Genomic DNA, 20106 nt, shown 5'->3' with positions numbered 1-20106 from the left:
GAAGAATATATGCTTTTTTCCATTATGTATTCCAGAGCCGTATTTGGCTGTATATGCCTCACTTTTTTTTTTTTTAACTGTATGTCACGTATCCATTATATATTCATATAAATACAGTGGGTTGGCAAATGTTACTAGCATGCTAAACCCCTAAAATGCTAAAGTCCCTGAATAATACACATGAATATGGTTGTGTACTGCATGTTAGCATATATAACACATTTTTAAGCATTCCCATAGACTTCTAAGGCTACATTCACACGACCGTATGATTTCTCCAGTCCTGTATTTACGGGCCGCATGAGCCCGTATATACGTGACGTTTTTCATCCGTATGCAGCATGTATTTAACCCGTATTTTATATATGCCCATAGACTTTTAGGGCATACAGAACTGAAATACGGGAGAAAATAGGACATGCTCTATATTTTTATACGGCCAGTATACGGTACGTACACTCCAGTGTCAAAAAACGGCAATATAAATGGTTGGACGTATTGTCCATTGAAATGAATGTGGCCGTATGTAACCCGTAAAAAAACAGTACGTATACGGGCGTTTTCATACGTCCGTGTGAATGTAGCCTAAGGGGCATACAGAACAGAAATACAGGAAAAAATAGAACATGCACGATGTTACATTTCACGGTACAGTACGGTATGGTGAGCAATAATGCCATTTAAATGGATGACCGTAACGCCCATTGTAGTGAACGTGGCTGTAGGCTACCTGCATGAAAAAGGTTCAGGTAGCACAGGGCCATTTTTAATACATTCATGTGAAAAGAGCCCAAGTCTCTTCAGTTAGTACCTATTTACTTATATTTCTGTTGTTGGCTAGAGGCTAAATTATTTGAAGATTTTAAATCTGGATTAAACAGGGCAGCAGTCAATAGAAGTTGGCACACTGCTGCTTTTGGTTACTTAAATATATATATATTATGGAGAGATTCCTAGAGTGTAATGTTAAACCTGTCATAAATAACATGTTTTATGTGTATTTATACCCCAGGCTTTAAAATCGAACAGATCCCTATTATCTATTTGTTTTCTTGGGTCAATTCTGTACATTTTTGTGTACTGCTGCTTTTGTTTCATATGTACGCATACTAACTTGGACATAAAATTGTTGTTTGACTTTTGAGTTGTCTTGCAGTCAAGGACGATATCTTGGAGAACTTTATTGTAAACTTTTATCTGCAGAAAAGAGATGAAAACGTATAGCGGTATGTTCACAAATGGCGATTTTTTTTTATTTTATTTTTTTATTTTTTTTTTTTCTGTGTACAAACCCTAAGAGTGCAAGAAAATGTTTGTTAATTTTGTATAATGGATTACTCTTTATTCCATGTTGGCTGTCTCTCTCTCGACTAGAGCAATATCAGGAATTCAGAATGCTGGCAGACTGTATCAAGACTTGAATATATGGTTACTTTTTGAAACTTGCAGGACTGCCACTTTGAGTTTGTGAATTATGCTTGTATGACTCTGAAAAATAACCATTTTCACTCTGTGAAAAACATTTGTCCACCAGTTATCATTTTGTAGTGAATAAAAGGCATTACAGTTTAATACTTCTGTCTGTATTGGAATGCATTAAAGTATCACCTTTGTCTACTGTACTTTCTTTTGTAATCCTTTCTTAGAGGAAACGTGCCATCAGGAATACACTGAGTTATTACTGATGGTAAAATCATCTCAAGTACATATTAGGTTGTGAATTGTATCCATAACTATCATTCTTAACTATTTGCAGGAAATCTACCATCATGAATACACTGAGTTAATCCTGATGGTATATGCCTTTCAACCTACTAATCCCTACACTGCCTTTACCTAAACTTTTAACCATAACTAACTAAAAACTTTACCTATTGTTTATGCTAATGAACTACTGGGGGCGTGGGGTAGTCTGGCTGAGCTTTGGGGGCTAAGGCTACACCCACACCCCTGTAGCTTCTAAAGTCTTACTTCCTGTTGTGGCCCCGCAGCGCTCTTCAGGCTGTGCCCATGTATGTGCAATAACCCTGCTCTCTGCCAAGAGCAAGAATTTACTGCACAGGCTGAATAGCCGAAGAGCGCAGCAGGGCTGCGCCTGAAGGTAAGACTTCAGAGGCTACAGGTGCTTGGTTGTAGCCTTAGCTCCCCAAAACTGAGCCATTCTACTCCACGCCCCCCAGTAGGCACAATCATCTGGAAGCAGGAGAGATACAAAGACAAATTAGGCACAAACCAGGTTACTCCAGCGCACTTTTTGTAAAACTAGCCAAAAATTGCATAAACACCCCAATGCACCCAAAAAGTCACTAAAATATAACAACAAAAAAATACACCTCAGACTAAGATACATCTGCCACCACAGTGTCAGTATTTTATTTGGTTAAATATTTTTTTTTTAAAGCGAAGGAACGTATTTTTGCACCAAAACATTTCAATATATTTATTGTATTTTCCACCCCTGCAAGTCAGAAGAGCTAAGGTCAGTCCAGAACCCACATAGAGGAACATCTGTAATTTAGGAAAAGATCTATTTGAACATTTAACAAGTAATGTCTAATGTAATAAAGCAAGCCTCTTCAGAAAATGGATAACTGCACTTCTGGGGACCTCAACAAATAGATGATCTGCATCTAACATGTAATCATAGTGCGGTTCAAGCCCTCTCTACAACTTCCATGTGCCATGGTGCTTGAAATCCATTATTAACTTTCAATTACACCTTAGGGCAGATTCCCAATGGCCTTTTTTTCACATTAGTAATTTTTGTACTGAAGCCATTTTGGCTTATGGACACAAACGGATTGTTTTTTGATTTTCTCTTCCTGGCTTTCTTTTCAATGGACTTTTTCACACTTCAGTTTATTTCCATTGATCCAATTTTATCAGTGAACACAAAATGGACAGGTGCGAAGCGTGAAAAGGTGCATTGAAAAGAATTGTTCATTAAGCCCGGGTACTGGGCAAAAGTTTAGCTAGGGCAGTGTGTCTTCTTTCAAACCAACAGCAGCACATAACTTTCACCACAACATTAGCGCCACACCCAGGGCCGATTCTAGCACATTTGCTGCCTGAGGCGAAAATTAAAATGCCCCCCCCCCCTTAATCTAGCCTGCCTCCATTCCCCTGCTATATATGTGGCAGGGGAACAAATCTGACAAATCTTTTAAAGGGTTCCACATCCTGTTCAGTAAATGTTTAAAACTTTACTAACATTTCCGACAGGCAGGTCACTGACACTCTTTGTACAGCAGTGGCTGCATTTAGTACCTTTATAGATGACAATTTCTTCCATACGGAAAGGACTTTATGCCAGGTTCTTCCATACATGATGTATCAATGCTGAATTCACAGCCAGACGTCTTCCGCTCCATGCAGCACATCTCCACCCAGCATCACTAAAAATACCACAGTCACTTACAGTATAAAGTCACCTGGATAACAACACTGTGCTCCTAAATATTATATACCCCTCACAACACAACTGACCAGACGCACCCACACATATAAAACATCACTTCATTAAATACTGTAAATATATATATAGTATTGGAATTATAATATGCACAGCGCCCCAATAACATATATATAGCACCCCCCTAGTGTGTTTCAAACTAATGTATCCCACCCTTTTATTATTAAGTTATATACAGCCCCTAATCATTTTATATAAAGTGCCACCCTGACCAATCAATATATACAGCACTCCTTAATAAATATATATTTCCTGTAATTTTCTCTAAACATCCCCCCTTTAATGTATTTAAAGGCATGAATATAAAACACCCACCTCCTATTAAATTATATACAGCTCCAAAATACAGATCTCCATCTTATATAAAATCTGGCCCCACATACACAGCCCTCCCAGCTTAGTTGTATTCTGCACCCCCAAATACAGCTGCCCACTAGTTTTATTGAAAATCCAGCTCCTGAATATAGTCCACCAGCCCAGTTGAATTACTATCTGGCCCCAATATATAGCCTACCCCCTCAGTTAAATTATATACAGCCTCCCATATAGTGCCCCCCAGTTTAATTACTACCTGGCCCAAAATATGGATTGCCCCATATCAGTTTTATTAAACTTGGCAAATGCGGCCCTGGACCCTGCGCAGACATATGCAGACACTGGGCACTCATGTATATAAAACACGCCTTATAGAGCAGCTCTGACCTTTAGCCGTTGTCAGCTCCTTATACATCTTCTCTCTGGGCTCCTCTCCAGCAGTAGATCTCTCTCCTGACAGATGACGGAGAGCAGCACCGTCCAGCTCTGGGGTCCCCGGCCAGCACTCGTCCAGCTCAAGGGCCCCCGGCGGCTTAGGCAGCTTCGGGGAGGATGTGGAGAGCGGCTGACAGTGAAGTCCATGTAGTGGCTGGTGCTGATCCAGTGTTGGATCACAATGACCCGTTACACCCCTAGGTTTCCAGGCAGCAAAATCTTCCCGCCGCCTGTAACGCTGCATTCAATGGAGCGACATAAGCAGCCGGAAAGGTGCTGAAGAGACAGGTGCGATTTATTTAACTGGTGAGCGATTCGGGCAGCAACGGGCGCCCAAATCGTCCACGTTAGTGTGGCAAATTTTGCCGCTCTTTAAAGGGCTCCGTAACCCCTACCGTAGTGACTCATATTCTTGTCTCTCCCCATATGTAATGTGGTCATGTTAACCTGTATCGCAAAGTCCTGTAACTGTTTGTTACAGTTGCCAGAACACTATGTACAAAAGAAATTCTCCCATTTTGAATAGGTAATTATAGACTGTAATATATAGAATCAGTATATCTACAATATACTGCATTAGTATGTACTAATAGTATGTAACAGTTGTATTGCAGTATATTGTAACGTGCGGCGCGTTGCTCCCATTTGCCGTCTTTGGGGGACGTATATATATACGTCCCCCATACGGTCGTGTGAATATAGCCTTAGAAGTACAATTTGTTATCAGGAATACAAGCTTCTATTTGTATATATTATTGGTGTTCAGTTATGAAGACTGAAGGAGTGATATGTGCAAGTGGGGAAATATGGATAGTCCTTGTAATAATGGTGGTGGTCACTTTTATTTTTGATTATGAATATAACAAAAAGTTGTAAATCAGCTCTGCTGAATAAATTATCGCCATATAAGGAAGTAGGTAAAATAAGATTCTCATTAAGTGTGCTGTTAAAAACCTTAAAATACAATTAGAGATAGTTTTTTTTTTATTGAAGAGGTTATTGCTTTCACTGATAAAAGAAAATAATTTTCTAAAATGCAAAAAAAGCATATAACACAATGGCAAAAAAGTTCAATGATCCATAATGAACTGTAGCGTCTGACTTATGCCAGAATGTAGCAGGATTGCACCGACATGTCTTCCTGCTGCTGCTGCTGTTGTTGTTATATAGTGAACTGCACCAATCTCTTTTCAGGACAGGAGACCCTCTGTATGTGATGGGACATAGCTCACACACTTCCCTTGCTAAATAAAAGAGAAGGCGCGGACACACACCTGTACACACAGTGGGAGGAGCCCTCCAGTAGGATACAGGTATTGGCGAGGGAGGTTCCATTCACCTGTTCGGGGGGTGTTTCTCAGCGATTAACAGCTTGAAGGTGGCTTGTAGTAACTTCAGGGACAGAGCTTTGATGGTGGTGAAGCCGCGGTAAGTGATACCTGTAGGTGTCTCCTGAGGCGGAGGAGATGGTTCTGTGGGAAGTTTGTGTGAGCGGCCCCTCCGTTGCCTGTGTGAGGAGATGTGTGCTCTGTACCGGCTTCATGTGATGTGATTTCTTTGTCATGTCCCCGCTTCCTGCTCGTGTTGTGCTGAGCTCTATGTGTGAGGAGGAGAGCTGTGTCAGCTGTGGGATAGCTGCAGAAATGTGTCAGAGAAAGGATAAACTGCGTGTCCCTGCACTGACCAGGACTGCAGTGTTACCTGGAGAAGGAGCTGAGAACTTTCTGCTGGGGCATTTGCCTTACTTGGCCTGCAGCCATGTCTTATGACACAAATGATAAATATGATTCATATTGAGGTGGTTTCTGTCTTTTATACACAGATTTGACAGTCAGGTACTATGGCAGTCTATACAACAAAACCGAGCGCTCTCCATAAGGCTTGACACACATGACAGTGGCCGGTCTGTGGTAAACGTGCCATGCACTTGCTGGAGTTCAGGGACTGATCAGAGGACAGGACTCTGCATCCTACTGGTATGTAGGGAGTCCCTGCTGCCCATGAAACAGCATTGCCCGACTAATCATGATCATTTATCAGTGTGATGCATGGAGTCCCTCCTGCCCTGTGTAACAGCATCACCAGGCTAATCATGATCCTATCACTATGAGGAATGGAGTCCCATCCGCTGCACGTGGTTCCACCATGGTCATGTGTCTTACACCACAGGGCAGGCCCACCAAAAATTTCCTATGGGGCCCTGCCTTTCTTAGTAACTCCAGTTTTACTTTCTTTTTCTTGTTTGTATGTTGGAAGGCAACAAGGGGAGTATGGTGAACACTCTATACAGCTGAGGTATTTGCTGCATATTGCAGGAAACACCCATTGCTAAAACCTGTAGGGTTGTGAACCTGTTAAATGCAGCTGGAGGGTGGACATCTCTATATTGACAGAGATTGTGCGTCCTTGTGACATCATCAGCAAGCAACTATCTATGACAGCCAGGAGTCTATACAAGACCTGTCATTTATGCAGATCTGTAAGGCTACATTCACACCTTCTGACGGCACCTGGAAGGGTTTGCTTGATTGCAAATGTGTTTCACATATGTAATGTGTGAACGAGACCTCAATGTCCAAATCGCCTACCTCCCCTTTCCCTAAAAAAAAAAAAAAAAAAAACACCCAACATGTTTTGATTTTTTTTTTGTTTATCTCCACATCCAAGTTGTGCAAAATAGGAATGAGCAAACCCGATGTTTGTGTTTGGCTGTGCGACCCGGACATATTGGCAGCTGAACAGTCAATCGAGCTGATTGACGCCCCTTACTACTAGTTGTGGCTATGATTGGCCAGGGGATAACCCAACGGGTGCGTTCACATGTTGCGTTTTGTTTGCGTTAACGCATGCGTTTTCAAACTCATCACAACAGCTGAGAAGAGATTTGCCTAATTACATAGCTGTCAACTTTGTGTTTACAAACCACATGTTAGTCTTAACATGTGTTAACAAATGCATGCATTTTAAATGCAACCCATATGTTACATTAATCATTGTGTTCCTGAGCGTAAAAAGCAGGGCTACAGTGGTACCCCCTCCAAACTGCCTAAATATACTTGAATGCAATAGCTTTTTCTCTTGGCTTTCATTTGAGCTAACTCAAAGAAGAAACAAACAAAGGTATGCACGGGTCCCCAAACTATTGCTATAATGGCAATGACATAATAACAGATACATGTTATTTGGCCTTCTACCAGTTGTGAGATTTGGCTGCTCTTAACTCTTTTTGATCTATCACGGTTCACTACATTCATGTGGAGTATTCCTCCACGTGTCTCCATTTATTGCTGCTACACGTTGCACTTTGTTTTCCGCCATTATTGCTGAACATTGCTGCTATTCATGTATCTGTTATTATGTCATTGTCATTATAGCAATAGTTTGGGGACCCGTGCATACCTTTGTTTCTTCTGAGTTATCTTTTTCTCTTGGCTTTCATTTGAGCTATTGCAGTATATTTAGGCAGTTTGGAGGGGGTACCACTGTAGCCCTGCTTTGTACGCTCAGGAGCACAGTGTTTAATGTAACATATGGGTTACATTTTTTAGATGATTTTATCTTTTGTATGTTGTGTATATTTAATAAAGATTTGTTTATATGGGTCATTATTGCTTCCCTCTGTTCTTGAATTTTTGGTACTATTCATTGATGTATGACCACTTTATTCATTTTTGTGATTATAGTGCTTGCCTTTTTTTGTTGGATTACAAATGCATGCATTTTGTAACGCAATGTTGACAGCTTTGTAATAAGGCAAATTGTTTGTGGGTGTGAAAAACGCATATCCATGTGCCGTTAGCTTAAGGGCGCTTTCACACGATGTGTCTTGTTTTTGACGCATTCCAAAGGCTTCAGCCTTGATTACATGCTGAGGTTACACTGTGTTTTTGCAGATGCAGTGGAAACGCAATGTAACCTTAGCATGTGATCAAGGCTGAAGCCTTTGGAATGCGTCAAAAACGCATCAAAAACAAGACTCATCGTATGAAAGCGCCCTCACTCTGATCCTAGCCAACTCCTTGGATGCCAAAGTCAATGGTTGGCATGTCATATAAGGGGTTATGAACGGGCATTGGCTACATACGAAAGACAGAAGTACCATGGCATTACTTGACACAGAGCAACGGGCTGACCTCAAACAGTTTATGGAGCTGCATAAACGCTATGATGTAAAAGGGCCTGGACATGTTGGTTTTTTTTTTTTTTTACTTGTTTTTAATTGCTTCTAATAGACAAGATGTTATACCTACAAAGATAATTTATAGCCCTGTCTGTTGTCCATTGTCAGTGTTTATGTATTTCCGGATGCCTAATAAATCTATTAGTAACTTGTAAACTTTGTTTTGAAGTCGTCATGTATAGTGTAGCATTATTGATCTGTTAAACATCTCCACTCTATTAACACGTATTAGCTCCATGCAGAGTCCTCTTTGTAAAACAGATTGCTTAGGCAGCAATCTCAATATCTCGCTGTCACAAACCTTTTTTCAGCCTCTTGGAGAAGAGAGAGAGAGAATGGTGAGCTCTTTGCATTCTATGGTTTAAAGGGCACCTACCACCACGAATCTACCTATAAAGGTAGATCGGGTGGTAGGTGGATGTATGGGACGTGAGGATTAGCCCTTTTTAGAGCTAATCCTCACGTCCCCGCTAGACTAGCATAAACTTTATTGACTGAATATGTTAATTTAATTAAGCGGCTACCGGGGCGTGGAGTAGCCAGACACGAGGCTACACGGCGCGGCTACTCCACGCCCCAGTAGCTGCTTTCCCCCGCCTACCCTGTGATCTTCTGCGCGCAGCTCCTGGCAGCTGCGCGCCCTCGTCCGAGAAGCCGGAGTTCTGCGCATGCGCAGTAACTCCGGCCTCGTTCCCGAGATCGCGCATCTTGGCCGGAGTTACTGCGCATGCGCAGAACTCCGGCTTCTCGGACGAGGGCGCGCCAGGAGCTACGCGCCGAAGATCACAGGGTAGGCGGGGAAAGCAGCTACTGGGGCGTGGAGTAGCCGCGCCGTGTAGCCTCGTGTCCGGCTACTCCACGCCCCGGTAGCCGCTTAATTAAATTAACATATTCAGTCAATAAAGTTTATGCTAGGCTAGCGGGGACGTGAGGATTAGCTCTAAAAAGGGCTATCCTCACGTCCCATACATCCACCTACCACCCGATCTACCTTTATAGGTAGATTCGTGGTGGTAGGTTCCCTTTAAGGTATCGGGACATAAAAATATTTAATTCTTAGAAGGTATTAATATTGGGTGAATAAACCAAGGTGAAGGTCGCATAAGGGCCAGATCACACCTACCTTGTGAGTTGCCATAAGGCTGTATTCACACATGGTGTTTACATTGTGTTTTGAAACCCAATACAACTGCGAGGAGATCGGCCTAATTGCATCACACAAATGTTATATTTACAAAATACAAAGTTGACCTGGTGTTAAGATATGTTAACATTTGCATTTTGTAAATATGTTTGTGCAATCCATTTGGGCAAATCTCCACTCCCCAGTTGTTGTATTGTTTTTCAAAATGCAACTTAAACGCCATGTGTGAATACAGCCTTATGCTCTCTGCTTTTGGGGGTCTTGAAGCCAAACCGAAAAGGGGTTTTCCAACTAACCAAACAGTCAAGGATACTATCCAATTAGAATGGAATAACCCAGAAAGTAGAGCTAATGTTTCTAAGGAATTTAGGAATAGAATTCTCTATGACCCCAACGAGACTGATATATGGGACAGAACACCCAAGGTGGAATTTTAAATATCCAAAGTTGTTAAAAAGACAAAACTTCCATTGGAAGATGCCTCAGTCACAGACCCAATGGATTGGAAATCCGAGTCTTCTCAGAAGAATCCGACAGACAGGAATTTACTCCTACATACCATTCGCTGTCTTAAATCTGCTACAGGTTTTCTTGCAGACGTCTCTACAGAAAATATTAGATCTCAGCTAAAGAAAGTGCACAATACAATTCAGTACACTACATTCAGTTGACTACATATTTGTAGCTAAATTGGACAATCTTCTAGAAAAAGTGGCTGAGGAAAAGGCTTTTCCAATATTCAACACTAAAAATAGTGACGCCAACTCTATTTTTCTTCTTGATCTGTGGAAGAACATCACACAAGTGATTGTGTTCTAAACATCATCAAACCAATAGAATTCTGCGCCCCTCCAACACTTCCTGATATCAATACAACATCCCAAAATCTTCAGTTGGGCGAAACTTCATCTAGATTCCTTGACTCCAGTATTCAAGGGATCAGAAAACCAGGTGGCGGGTTTCCTCAGCATATTTTTAGGTGGTGGATTTTCCTCTTTGATTTCAGGAAAAATTCCAAAACCCGGGACACTTTCTCCCTCTCCCTCAGACAATTCCGCAGGCCTAGATGCTCTAAGCCAATTCCGGATGTGGAACTAGCTTATGCGTTCCCACCTCTTCCACTGATACCCACGGTTCTCAAAAAATTAAAGTCAAGCAGGGCAATGGTTGATCCAATTTTGATCCCTCCCTACTGGCCCAAAAGGTTTTGGTTTCCACCTACTTCAAAAATTGGCCATAGCAGAACCTATCCACCTGTCACCAAGGGAGGACCTTCTTCAACAGGGTCCACTATTTTACTGTTCCTCAGAACATCTGAAGCTTTCTGCTTGGCTCCTGACAGGTGCCTCCTCTTAACCCAAGGCATTTCTGAAGAGGTCACCCAGACTTTATGGGGGGGGGGGGTAATATCTTATCTCTGTTTGTTTTGGCTAGATTTTGCCTGTCTTTTTTTTTTTTTTTTTTTTTTTTCCGTCTGCTTCCTAGATCTCTTTTTGAGTCATTTGTTACAATTTTTTTTCCTATTTTCTAAGCTTTCCTTTTGTATGGCTTCATTTGGAGTTTTTTGTGCCAAAACATGAAGCTAATTTTTAGACAATTTGAAATAAATGTCATTTGCGACATTTAGCACATCCGGAATAGAAGATAAATATGTCTTATTGATGGAAAAACAAATGTCCAGTAGACAAACAAAATGTCCCAAATGGGTGCAAAAATTGCAATGCACCAAAAAATGTCTGGGGCAGGAAGAAAAATAAAGATAAATGAACCCCCTATGTGTCTCACGCAAACCCGTTACTGCCAAAATTTACACTAAAATCTGGAAGAAGTTTGTGTCTTAGTGTGTGAATTCCCCACCCGACCCCAGAAACCCTAATATATCCAAACTCTTGGGGTTCTCAAAGGGGTTAAGACTAAAGAACATTTTAAAATACAGATTTTGGTGCTCGTGGCTTGTTTTTACTAGCCACTTGCTGAGCATAAATGGATCCCAAGATTTTTCAGGAACATAGTAAGACTTCGCCCAACTATCTGGACCGATTCCTAGATGAGACTTAATATTAGTCTTGGGTTCATCAGGACCCTTATATTATTTAACTATCTCAAATTGTGACATCAAACGTTTAACCCTTAATGCTTCCTTCATAGGAGACCAGGAGAAAATCCTGGGTGCTAATCAACCTACTAGCATGTTTCTGGAGTGTGGGAGGAAATCGGAGGAAACCCAGAAAACATACTCTTTGCAGATGTTGACCTGGATGGATCTTGAACCCAGGACCCCAATGCTTATTGAGGTTGGATACTTCCTTCCTCCCAAAGGTGGTCACAGAATTTTATCGTAACAAGGAAATTGTGCCAATAATCCCAGTAACATTGAGAATCAGTATGGCATACTCTCCATGTGAGAAGAGTAGTGCTTGAATATCTTAATAGAACTAAATCCTTTTGCAATCTATTCATCCGGTTTGTTGGGAAAAACAAAGGGCAAAAAGCCTTGACACTTACTGTCATCAGATTAGATCCACCAATGCCTATGAATCGGACAACAGAGATTCCCCTAAAAACATCAGAGCTCATTCCACCAGATATTGCTGCTTCAAAGGCTGAAAAAAGAGGAGCCTCTATCTCCCAAATATGCAAAGGAGCTACCTGGTCCTCTGTCTCCAAGGCTTCATATGAGCTCCGAGAGGAAAGTACTCCAGGCTGTGATCCCTCCCTAAATATTTAATCTGGTAAGTCTCTGGGTGCCAGCATCGGGTGCGTTATGGAAAATATGAATCGGACTAACCGGTAATTCTGTTTCCATGAGTCCACCATGACAGCCATAATTTTCCCTACCCTGTTATATTAATATTTTATTGTTTTGGTCCATCTTTTGTCTTATCTTTGCAACTTCCTGTCCCTACCAAGGTGCAACCTCCTGAAGCCTTCATGGTGGACTCAATGCCATTAATACTCGCATCTATGGATAAAATTGCACACACCAGGTTTACTTCATTTCAAATTCACGCTCAGAAATGATTGGGGGGGGGGGGGGATTTATTGTGTGCTGGTTCTTAAAGTCTCTGCCCCTCCAGAATCGCTGGATACATCAGGACGCTCCAGCTGCACAGTGCAATTTTACAGGCTATAGAGTGCACGGGACAGGATGCTGCAAGCCGCTCACTCTGCCACCAGCCACGCCCCGCTGCACACCCATGTGGTGTAAAGTAGGAAATAAACGCAACTACTTGTGGTTTGCTAGTAATTGTGATTATTTAATGGCTTGAACCCTAAAATACTGGTACACATGGTATTCAGATGCATGCGTTTTCATATTACTTTGCGTTTGTTTGTTTTTTTGTGAAAAGTCTAAGGCTACATTCACACGAATGTATGGGGGACGTATATACGGCCAACGTATATGCCGCCTATATACGTTCCCCATACATCGTAATTGCCGTACGGTGCTGCACCGTACCGCTCCGTAGCAAGATAGGACAAGTCAGATGTACGTTCACTGGACATAGAATTATTGATTATCTTTCTTCTTTTACAGAAGTAAGAAGCTCCTGGTCATCAAGGACATCATCCTCATCGGAACAATATTCTGTTTCTTGTCATGGATCGTTACCGTTACTTTATATTCAACCAAAGGAGCATGGTGGTGCTGGGAATCCTCCAGATCGCATGTGCTGGTGTATGTGTGGTATCTGGCTTCATGGATGGAGCCTTTCGTAGGGAATCTACATTGGGGAAAACTAGAGCGCCCTTGTGGGCTGGAATGGTAATGCACTCTGGCTCAAAAAGGATATTTAATCTATTTTTGTTTTTGTGTGGAACCTCCAGTTATTTTTCAAAGTTTTTATGTGTTTTGAACGGCTCCTGGCAAGCAAACTAAAAAGCCAATCCCTTTAAACAATAAACCTCTGCACACTATTACCTAGGTATGTAGAGAGATGAGACACTAAATCAATACAGATATTTCAGGAACTCAATATAAATCCACAAAGTGGTTTATAACCTGTTGTCCACAGGTGAGTTTGGTTCTACAAACTTGCTCTAAACACTTGTTGGCTTTACTGGACCAAGCCTACAACTGCTGAACTAAGATAAGCATGTCTCCTCCATTTAGTGTGGTCTGGTAAGTCCCACAAATGCACATAGCGAGTTTGGGGGCAAAAAGGCTTTGTATGTGGTAAACCACTAATCATTTGTGCTCTATCCACGGAATAGGGAAAAAATGTCTGGTCTGAGACCTGTGGCTGGACCTGACAACTGTGGGCCTCCAGTTCTCCATGTGAATAGGGCAGTGGTGCATATGTCATCACTTCTTCACATTTTTGGCACTTTGTGATTGCTGGGAGTCTAGCTGCTGGCACACTTATGTTCTATCATGTGGTTGGAAGTTTAGTAGGTCACTGGCTGGAAACCACCTCCCTCCCCCCTTTAAGTTTGGTAGAATACAAATGTAGATGCACAAGTTATAGAAACAGAAGTTTGTCATGTTTTAAGTGTTCTTTGTCACCTTTTAGTCTCTTTACTTGAGGGTGTTTATTGCCTGTCACAATGGGGTGTTATTACAGTTGTCAATGTTGGGAAATGCTATTATATGTATTCTAAATAATATTAGGCTTCACCTGATTGGCCTTATTTCTAGTAGTAGCAATATTATATCGGTTGCCACCACTGAGTTGGCTACAATTTCCAGGTTTGATCGCTGTACTGTATATGATCGGCTTTAGCTGCATCAAACTCATATTAAATGGGTGTACACGTGGGATATGAAGAACACACCACAGTTTTTTTTATAAGAATGTGTAATTGAAACCAAGTTTTATGCTTCTAGATCATGGCTGTTCCTGGTGTGCTGGCCTTATTTTCATCCCAGAAGAAAAATCCTATTCTTGTAAGACCTTTTTGTCTCTATAGGTCACAGTTGAGTCATTTTACTTACAAATGACTGCCCTAACTTTTTTCTATCCTTAGGTGAATACACTTATTGCATCTGCAGTTTTTTCCTGTTTCACTACTTTAATTATTATCGTCTATGCGAGTCTAACTCTATCGTATGGTGAGGATGACGACGATGTGTTCTCCCATACACCTATTCACATTATTCACACGGTAAGTGTACTGTCATAGGATAAGAATACAATACATGACTCTGCATATATAGAGCATCGGAAAGTACAGTTATTATTATACCCGCACGATGAACACTGTAAAATTATTATGGGACTATTTTGTCCCACATAAAATTTTATGAAACATGTTCAAAAAACCATATCAATACAAAAATGGTACTGTTTTAAAGCACATGTCCTGCAAAAAACGAGCTCTAATCCAGCTGTATAGAACAAAAATTAAAAGTTATGCTACATGGAATATGGTGAGGCTATTATTATTATTATTATTTTCCACATGAGGTTTTATTGTACAAAATTGGTAAAACGTAAGCAAAAATGAAGAAATTCGGTATTGTGGTAATCGTACTGACACGTCAAATACACTTATTACTTGGGGTATATAGTGAACACCAAGTTTTATATATACGGCACAATACGCCAGGTTTTCTCCACGCAGGGGGTAGATGCACAGATATTACCTTCTTTAAGTAATTCCTGGGTGGTGGCAGTATGTTATCCGGGTGCTGAAAGACTCCATCTTGCATAGGTGGACAGGGCTTTATGTTGTAAATTACAGGACTCCCTAGTGTAGGGAAATCTTATGCTCAGGACAAACTGGCTGTCTTTCAGAGAAGAAGGCATCCAGTGGTTGTATTGTGGGATGCCAATAGGATGAGGGAGTCAGTCCCTCCCTCACAAGGTATACAGATCCCTCAGTCACAGCATTGGCCATGAGATTTAAGGAGTTAAACAGTCTGGAACTGAACTCAAGCCTAGCCTAAGACCCCTAATGGGTGACTTAGATACTCCTATGGGTGGCCACTAAGGGGTTATTGATATGAAAGATCCCTTCCAATGCAGGCTGGTAGTTGCGAATAGCACCCTCTCCAGTTCAGGAGCTGTTAGGGGGACTGATCATCTCTCTAGGAAGTTTCTAGAACTTGGTATATTGTGTAATTGCAGCTGTGGCTACTGCCTGGTAAGTCAACAATTAACATTGTGATGTGTGATTGTCCAATGATGTTACTCTCACACAAGCTTGGAGAGGTGCAACCACCTGACCAGGGAGTATATACAGTAAACCCCTCCTGGGCAGAAGCACATGGTCTTAGTCTGCAGACTGACCCGAGGTCTGGTTCTGTCTGCTGCAGCCAGCATCCTCCTCCCAGGAAACTCAAGTGCCTCGGGCCTACTGCCTAGCACCCAGGGCAAGTCCAGAGACTTAAGCCCAGAACTGAGCTCCATCACCCGGACTCGGTTCCATCTGCACCAGACCAGCCTGAACCTACTACCAAGCTATGTGTAATCATCCTGTGGAGCGGCTCTCCATGACTCTTCCAGAATCTGCTGTTAAATGTTTTGGCCATTGCCTGCTGTTCAATAAAGAGCTTTAAGTTGATCTGCACAACGTTTCCTCCATCTGATCCCTGGTAATGGCTGTTTACCACCACGGGCTCCCCATCCGTTACCCAGGGATTCCTCCTACAGACACCTCAGAGGTTGCCCCAGGGAGAAACCATTGCATCAGCCTCTCCCTCCATATTTCTTGCACACACCACCTGCTGTAGGTCGGCCCTTTGGTCCCCATACCAAGCACCATGTCCACAACGTACCCAAGGCCGCACTTTCCAGCCACTCCAGTATTCTGGGCCCGGCTGCCTCCAGGGCCCCAGTGGGGGATGTTGCACATCTACTAATTGTCTTTGTATAATATCGCTTTCAGGTTGTCTTCTCTGCCTCATTTGTAATTTTGGGGCCTCCGTGCTCTGAAATCTTCACATATAAACTTCCTGGTTAGCCAATAAGGGAATTGTTCCTTTGGCAGTAATTTTTCCATAAAACTGTGTGACACAGATGGAAATTCTATACTAGATATGTTGATGGAATTTAACAGTTTTTTTTTTTCTTTAGAGGTTCATACTTGGTCAGCTTGTTCAAGGAGCAAATATAGCTATGCTTGTGTCCTCATTCTTCAGTCTTTCTGTGGTCCTGTGCATAGCATTTATGGGATGCAGAAGTCTACCACAGTGTATGTGCTATGACAACATCACTGGAATGGTGAGTACATCTAGTGATTGTCCCAACGCCATTTATAAGGCAAGAAATCCCACTTATTAAACCTGACCGGGCACCTTTTCTGATGACTACCTCTTTAAGCTCATCAAGAGAATGCCAAGAGTGCAAAGCAGTAATCAAAGCAAAAGGTGGCTACATTGAAGAACCTAGAACAGTGATGGCAAACCTTTTAGAGCCTGAGTGCCCAAACTTCAACCAAAAGCCACTTATTTATTGCAAAGTGCCAACACAACAATTTACCGTATTTTCCGGGCCATTAGGCGCACCGGAATATAAGGCGCATCAGTCCGATGCGCCTTATATATGTAATAATTCCATATATAAGGCGCATTGGACTATAAGGCGCAGGGTCCGGGGGTGTGGCGGAGGTCCGGGGGCGGAGCGGAGACCCGACGGGACGGGACGAGACGCGACGCCGAGACGAGGCGCGGAACGCGGGGAAGGTGAGGGGGAGGTGGAGAATGGCATACTTACATAGGTCCCCGCTACCAGAGACAGCAGATCTCCAGCGGGAACTGCAGACCGACGCGGCAGAAGTTGTTCGTGCCGCGTGGTCTGCAGTTCCCGCTGGAGATCTGCTGTCTCCGGTAGCGGGGACCTATGTAAGTAGGGTCCCCTGCCCTCCTATAGGGCGCACCGGACTATAAGGCGCACTTTGGATTTCCAAGGAAATCCAAGGCTTTTATGTGCGCTTTATAGTCCGGAAAATACGGTAAGCAGTAATTTATTTCTCCTTTTTCTTTGACAACTTTCAATCCTTCAGCCTCCTAAAGACACCAATGCAGTTGAAAGGAGGAGGGCAAATTCGCCTGTCATTGTAGGAAGATTCTATAGGAAGATTCTTTGAGTCCTGTCTGGTGAACTTCATGCTGGGGTGATGGCCTGGGTGCCCACAGAGAGGGCTCCGAGTGCCGCCTCTGGCACCAGTGCCATAGGTTCGCCATCACTGACCTAGAATATAAGACAAATTTTCAGTTGTTTCACACTTTTTTTTTTTTTTTTTTTTTTTTTTTAAGTATATAATCCCCACAGGTGTTTTGGTGCCTTCAGTGTGAATCTACAATTTTTATAGTTTTGAAAATACAGAAAACTTTTGAATGTGATGTGTCCAAACTTTTGGTCTGTACTGAGTGTTGCCCAGCAGGAGGACAGCTTGCTATGTCTTTCCATTCTGCATATTTCCCACGGTATGAGAAGTATACTGAGAAAGCAGAGGCACACAGGATGCCTTTGTCTGCCTGTATATCTCTATGGGTACGCTCAGCGTATAAGCTGGGTATATGATAAGTGTATCGGGCTATGTTCAGACCTTGTTTTTCCTAACTCTGCTGTACCAGTGCTGTTAGGCAGCGGAGCTTTAATCGTGCTGCAATTGTAACTTATGTTTTGTGTGTACCATACTTGCCTTTTTTTTTAATCTAAGCTCATTTATATTTAGGAATGGCTACACCCCAACCATGAGCAGCCGCAGACTGTGGAACTGGTGTGCACCTTCCATGGTGAGAAGGTTTTACTTTCCTTTACCTACAAACCATATTACATGACAGAAAGCCACTTTCACCTTACAAGGTGTTTGATGCAATATGTACCCAGCCTGTACAATAATAGTTTTCATATTGGATTTTACCTCTTCTAGGAGGCGATGAGCGGATTTTTAATTCTCCTGTGCAGTTTACAGAATCCTATATGGAAACGGATGACGAGATTTCGCGGCCACCTCCATATGTCAGATTTTCATGAATCTCCTCTGAAGCTTTATAATTATAAGGACTTGTTTTTATTATGACTTTTTAGGTCGGTTAAGCTATCGTGCACCATCCTAAATTGTAGACTACTTGAATGTGTCGTTTTGATGTGCCTTTTTAATGCATGTTTTGTCTGTTTGCGCAAATGTTATGTTTTTTGTAACGGGAAACCTTTTTAGCTCTACATTCCTTACATCATTGTATAATTATGATGTTCTGTGCTTTGGTTCCATTATTTTCAGTGGCCTCCTTACATACATCTGCTTCTATTGGTGATGGCTCCTGTAAGTAGTTCTAATTTCCATGCTTTTCCCTACAGGATAACAATCGTGTGCAATTTTATATTGTTCTGCATTGGAGGTATATTAAGCTATTTACATCCAGGTTGAAAATTTTGTGCAAACTATATTTGTGCTTGGCTATATTAGCTTTTTAGCCAAAGGTTTCCTAATCTTGGACACTAGGCAGCTAAACCACTTCCAGCGATAAGGGAAAGCCTAGTGACTGGAACTTGGGGGTCACATCTATAAGCCTCTTGCAGTGGTAGCAAATCCTTGCTACTCTTTTTCTTATGGTAAGTTTTCTCAGGGACTTCATGGGTCTATAAACGCAACAATATGATGGAATAAAAAAAATGCTGTAGATATTCAGGTAGCACACTCTATTGCCTCTCTCAACTTATGCTTGTATACATCATGTACTGGTTCATTTTTAAAATCTGCACGCTGGACATTAAAAACTGAGCACCAAATGCCTACAATTGATTTAAAGGGGTTGTTCCATAAAGGACTGTTAATCCCTAACACTGAGGTTCTGATCACTTGGACCCCAGTGAAAATGGGTTACACATGCCTGACTGCTGCTCTGTTTATGGAACTGCACCATCCAATAGAAAACAAAATGCCTGTCACATATGCAATACTGGGCCTTAATTCCTAGGGTCAACTAATAGGTGACTTTTGGTCTGAAAATTATCCTCTATTTTCTGAATAAGTTTGTTTTGAGACCACCACCAACCACTTAAAATTGCAAGCACTGCCACACCAAGCTTTTCACAGCAACTCCAATGATGGTAGGGGGAAGCAAGCGAATCTCTTTGGAGTAAAGCCCCAGGTGCATCAACAGCCTTGTTTACATGTATCTTTTACAAGATGATTTTCTTAAAAACTGAGCATCTATTGATCGTTAAAGTGAACTTGTCACTAGGGATATGATTTTTAGATGATGTCAGGTTCCAATAGCGTATGCTATGCTGATTTTAAAAATGCCTTTGTCAGCATTCTAAATACTACCACTTCTTTATATATACATTCGTCTCCCCCACACTCCCTCCCCTGCCGGCTCAATACACATGACAAGAGGGCTGGGGCGTAGGGAGCTGGTTGAGTGTGGAGGATGGGAGCTGTCCCTCCCCTTCTACGGGACTCTCCGCATGCTGCTGGCAGGGAGCTAGATCTGAAATAATGTTTCGTAAAGTAGTGGCAGTATTCAGAATACTGACAAAGGCATTTTTAAAAATCTGTAATTTTAGGGTATTGGAACCTGTCACCAGTTAAAAATGACATTTCTATTGACAGATTCGCTTTGAGGTCGTGTGCTTTGGTGTCACTTAGGTGCTTTGTATAGCAGTG

At 42.0% G+C, this 20106-nt stretch overlaps 1 protein-coding gene across 3 annotated transcripts; it reads left to right on the top strand.

The window, feature by feature from the left end:
* Positions 1-4346: 4346 nt before the first annotated feature.
* Positions 4347-19173, top strand: LOC140074348 (uncharacterized). 3 transcript variants are annotated; one of them, XM_072119433.1, is made up of 7 exons: positions 4347-4510; positions 13085-13312; positions 14375-14434; positions 14515-14652; positions 16566-16712; positions 18169-18229; positions 18367-19173. In XM_072119433.1, exons 2-7 carry the CDS (start codon positions 13148-13150, stop codon positions 18468-18470), a joined length of 675 nt encoding a protein of 224 aa, XP_071975534.1. In that variant the 5' UTR covers positions 4347-4510; positions 13085-13147; the 3' UTR covers positions 18471-19173. The 3 variants fall into 3 exon arrangements, with proteins under 3 accessions (XP_071975534.1, XP_071975532.1, XP_071975531.1); XM_072119431.1 differs by lacking the exon at positions 4347-4510 and adding an exon at positions 5474-5535; XM_072119430.1 differs by lacking the exon at positions 4347-4510 and adding an exon at positions 5517-5650.
* Positions 19174-20106: the final 933 nt, after the last annotated feature.

The sequence above is a fragment of the Engystomops pustulosus genome, chromosome 1 (genome assembly GCF_040894005.1).
Source record: "Engystomops pustulosus chromosome 1, aEngPut4.maternal, whole genome shotgun sequence".
NCBI lineage: Eukaryota > Metazoa > Chordata > Amphibia > Anura > Leptodactylidae > Engystomops > Engystomops pustulosus.
The sequence above is the reverse complement of the archived record's forward strand: the minus strand, read 5'-3'. Positions and strand labels throughout refer to the sequence as shown.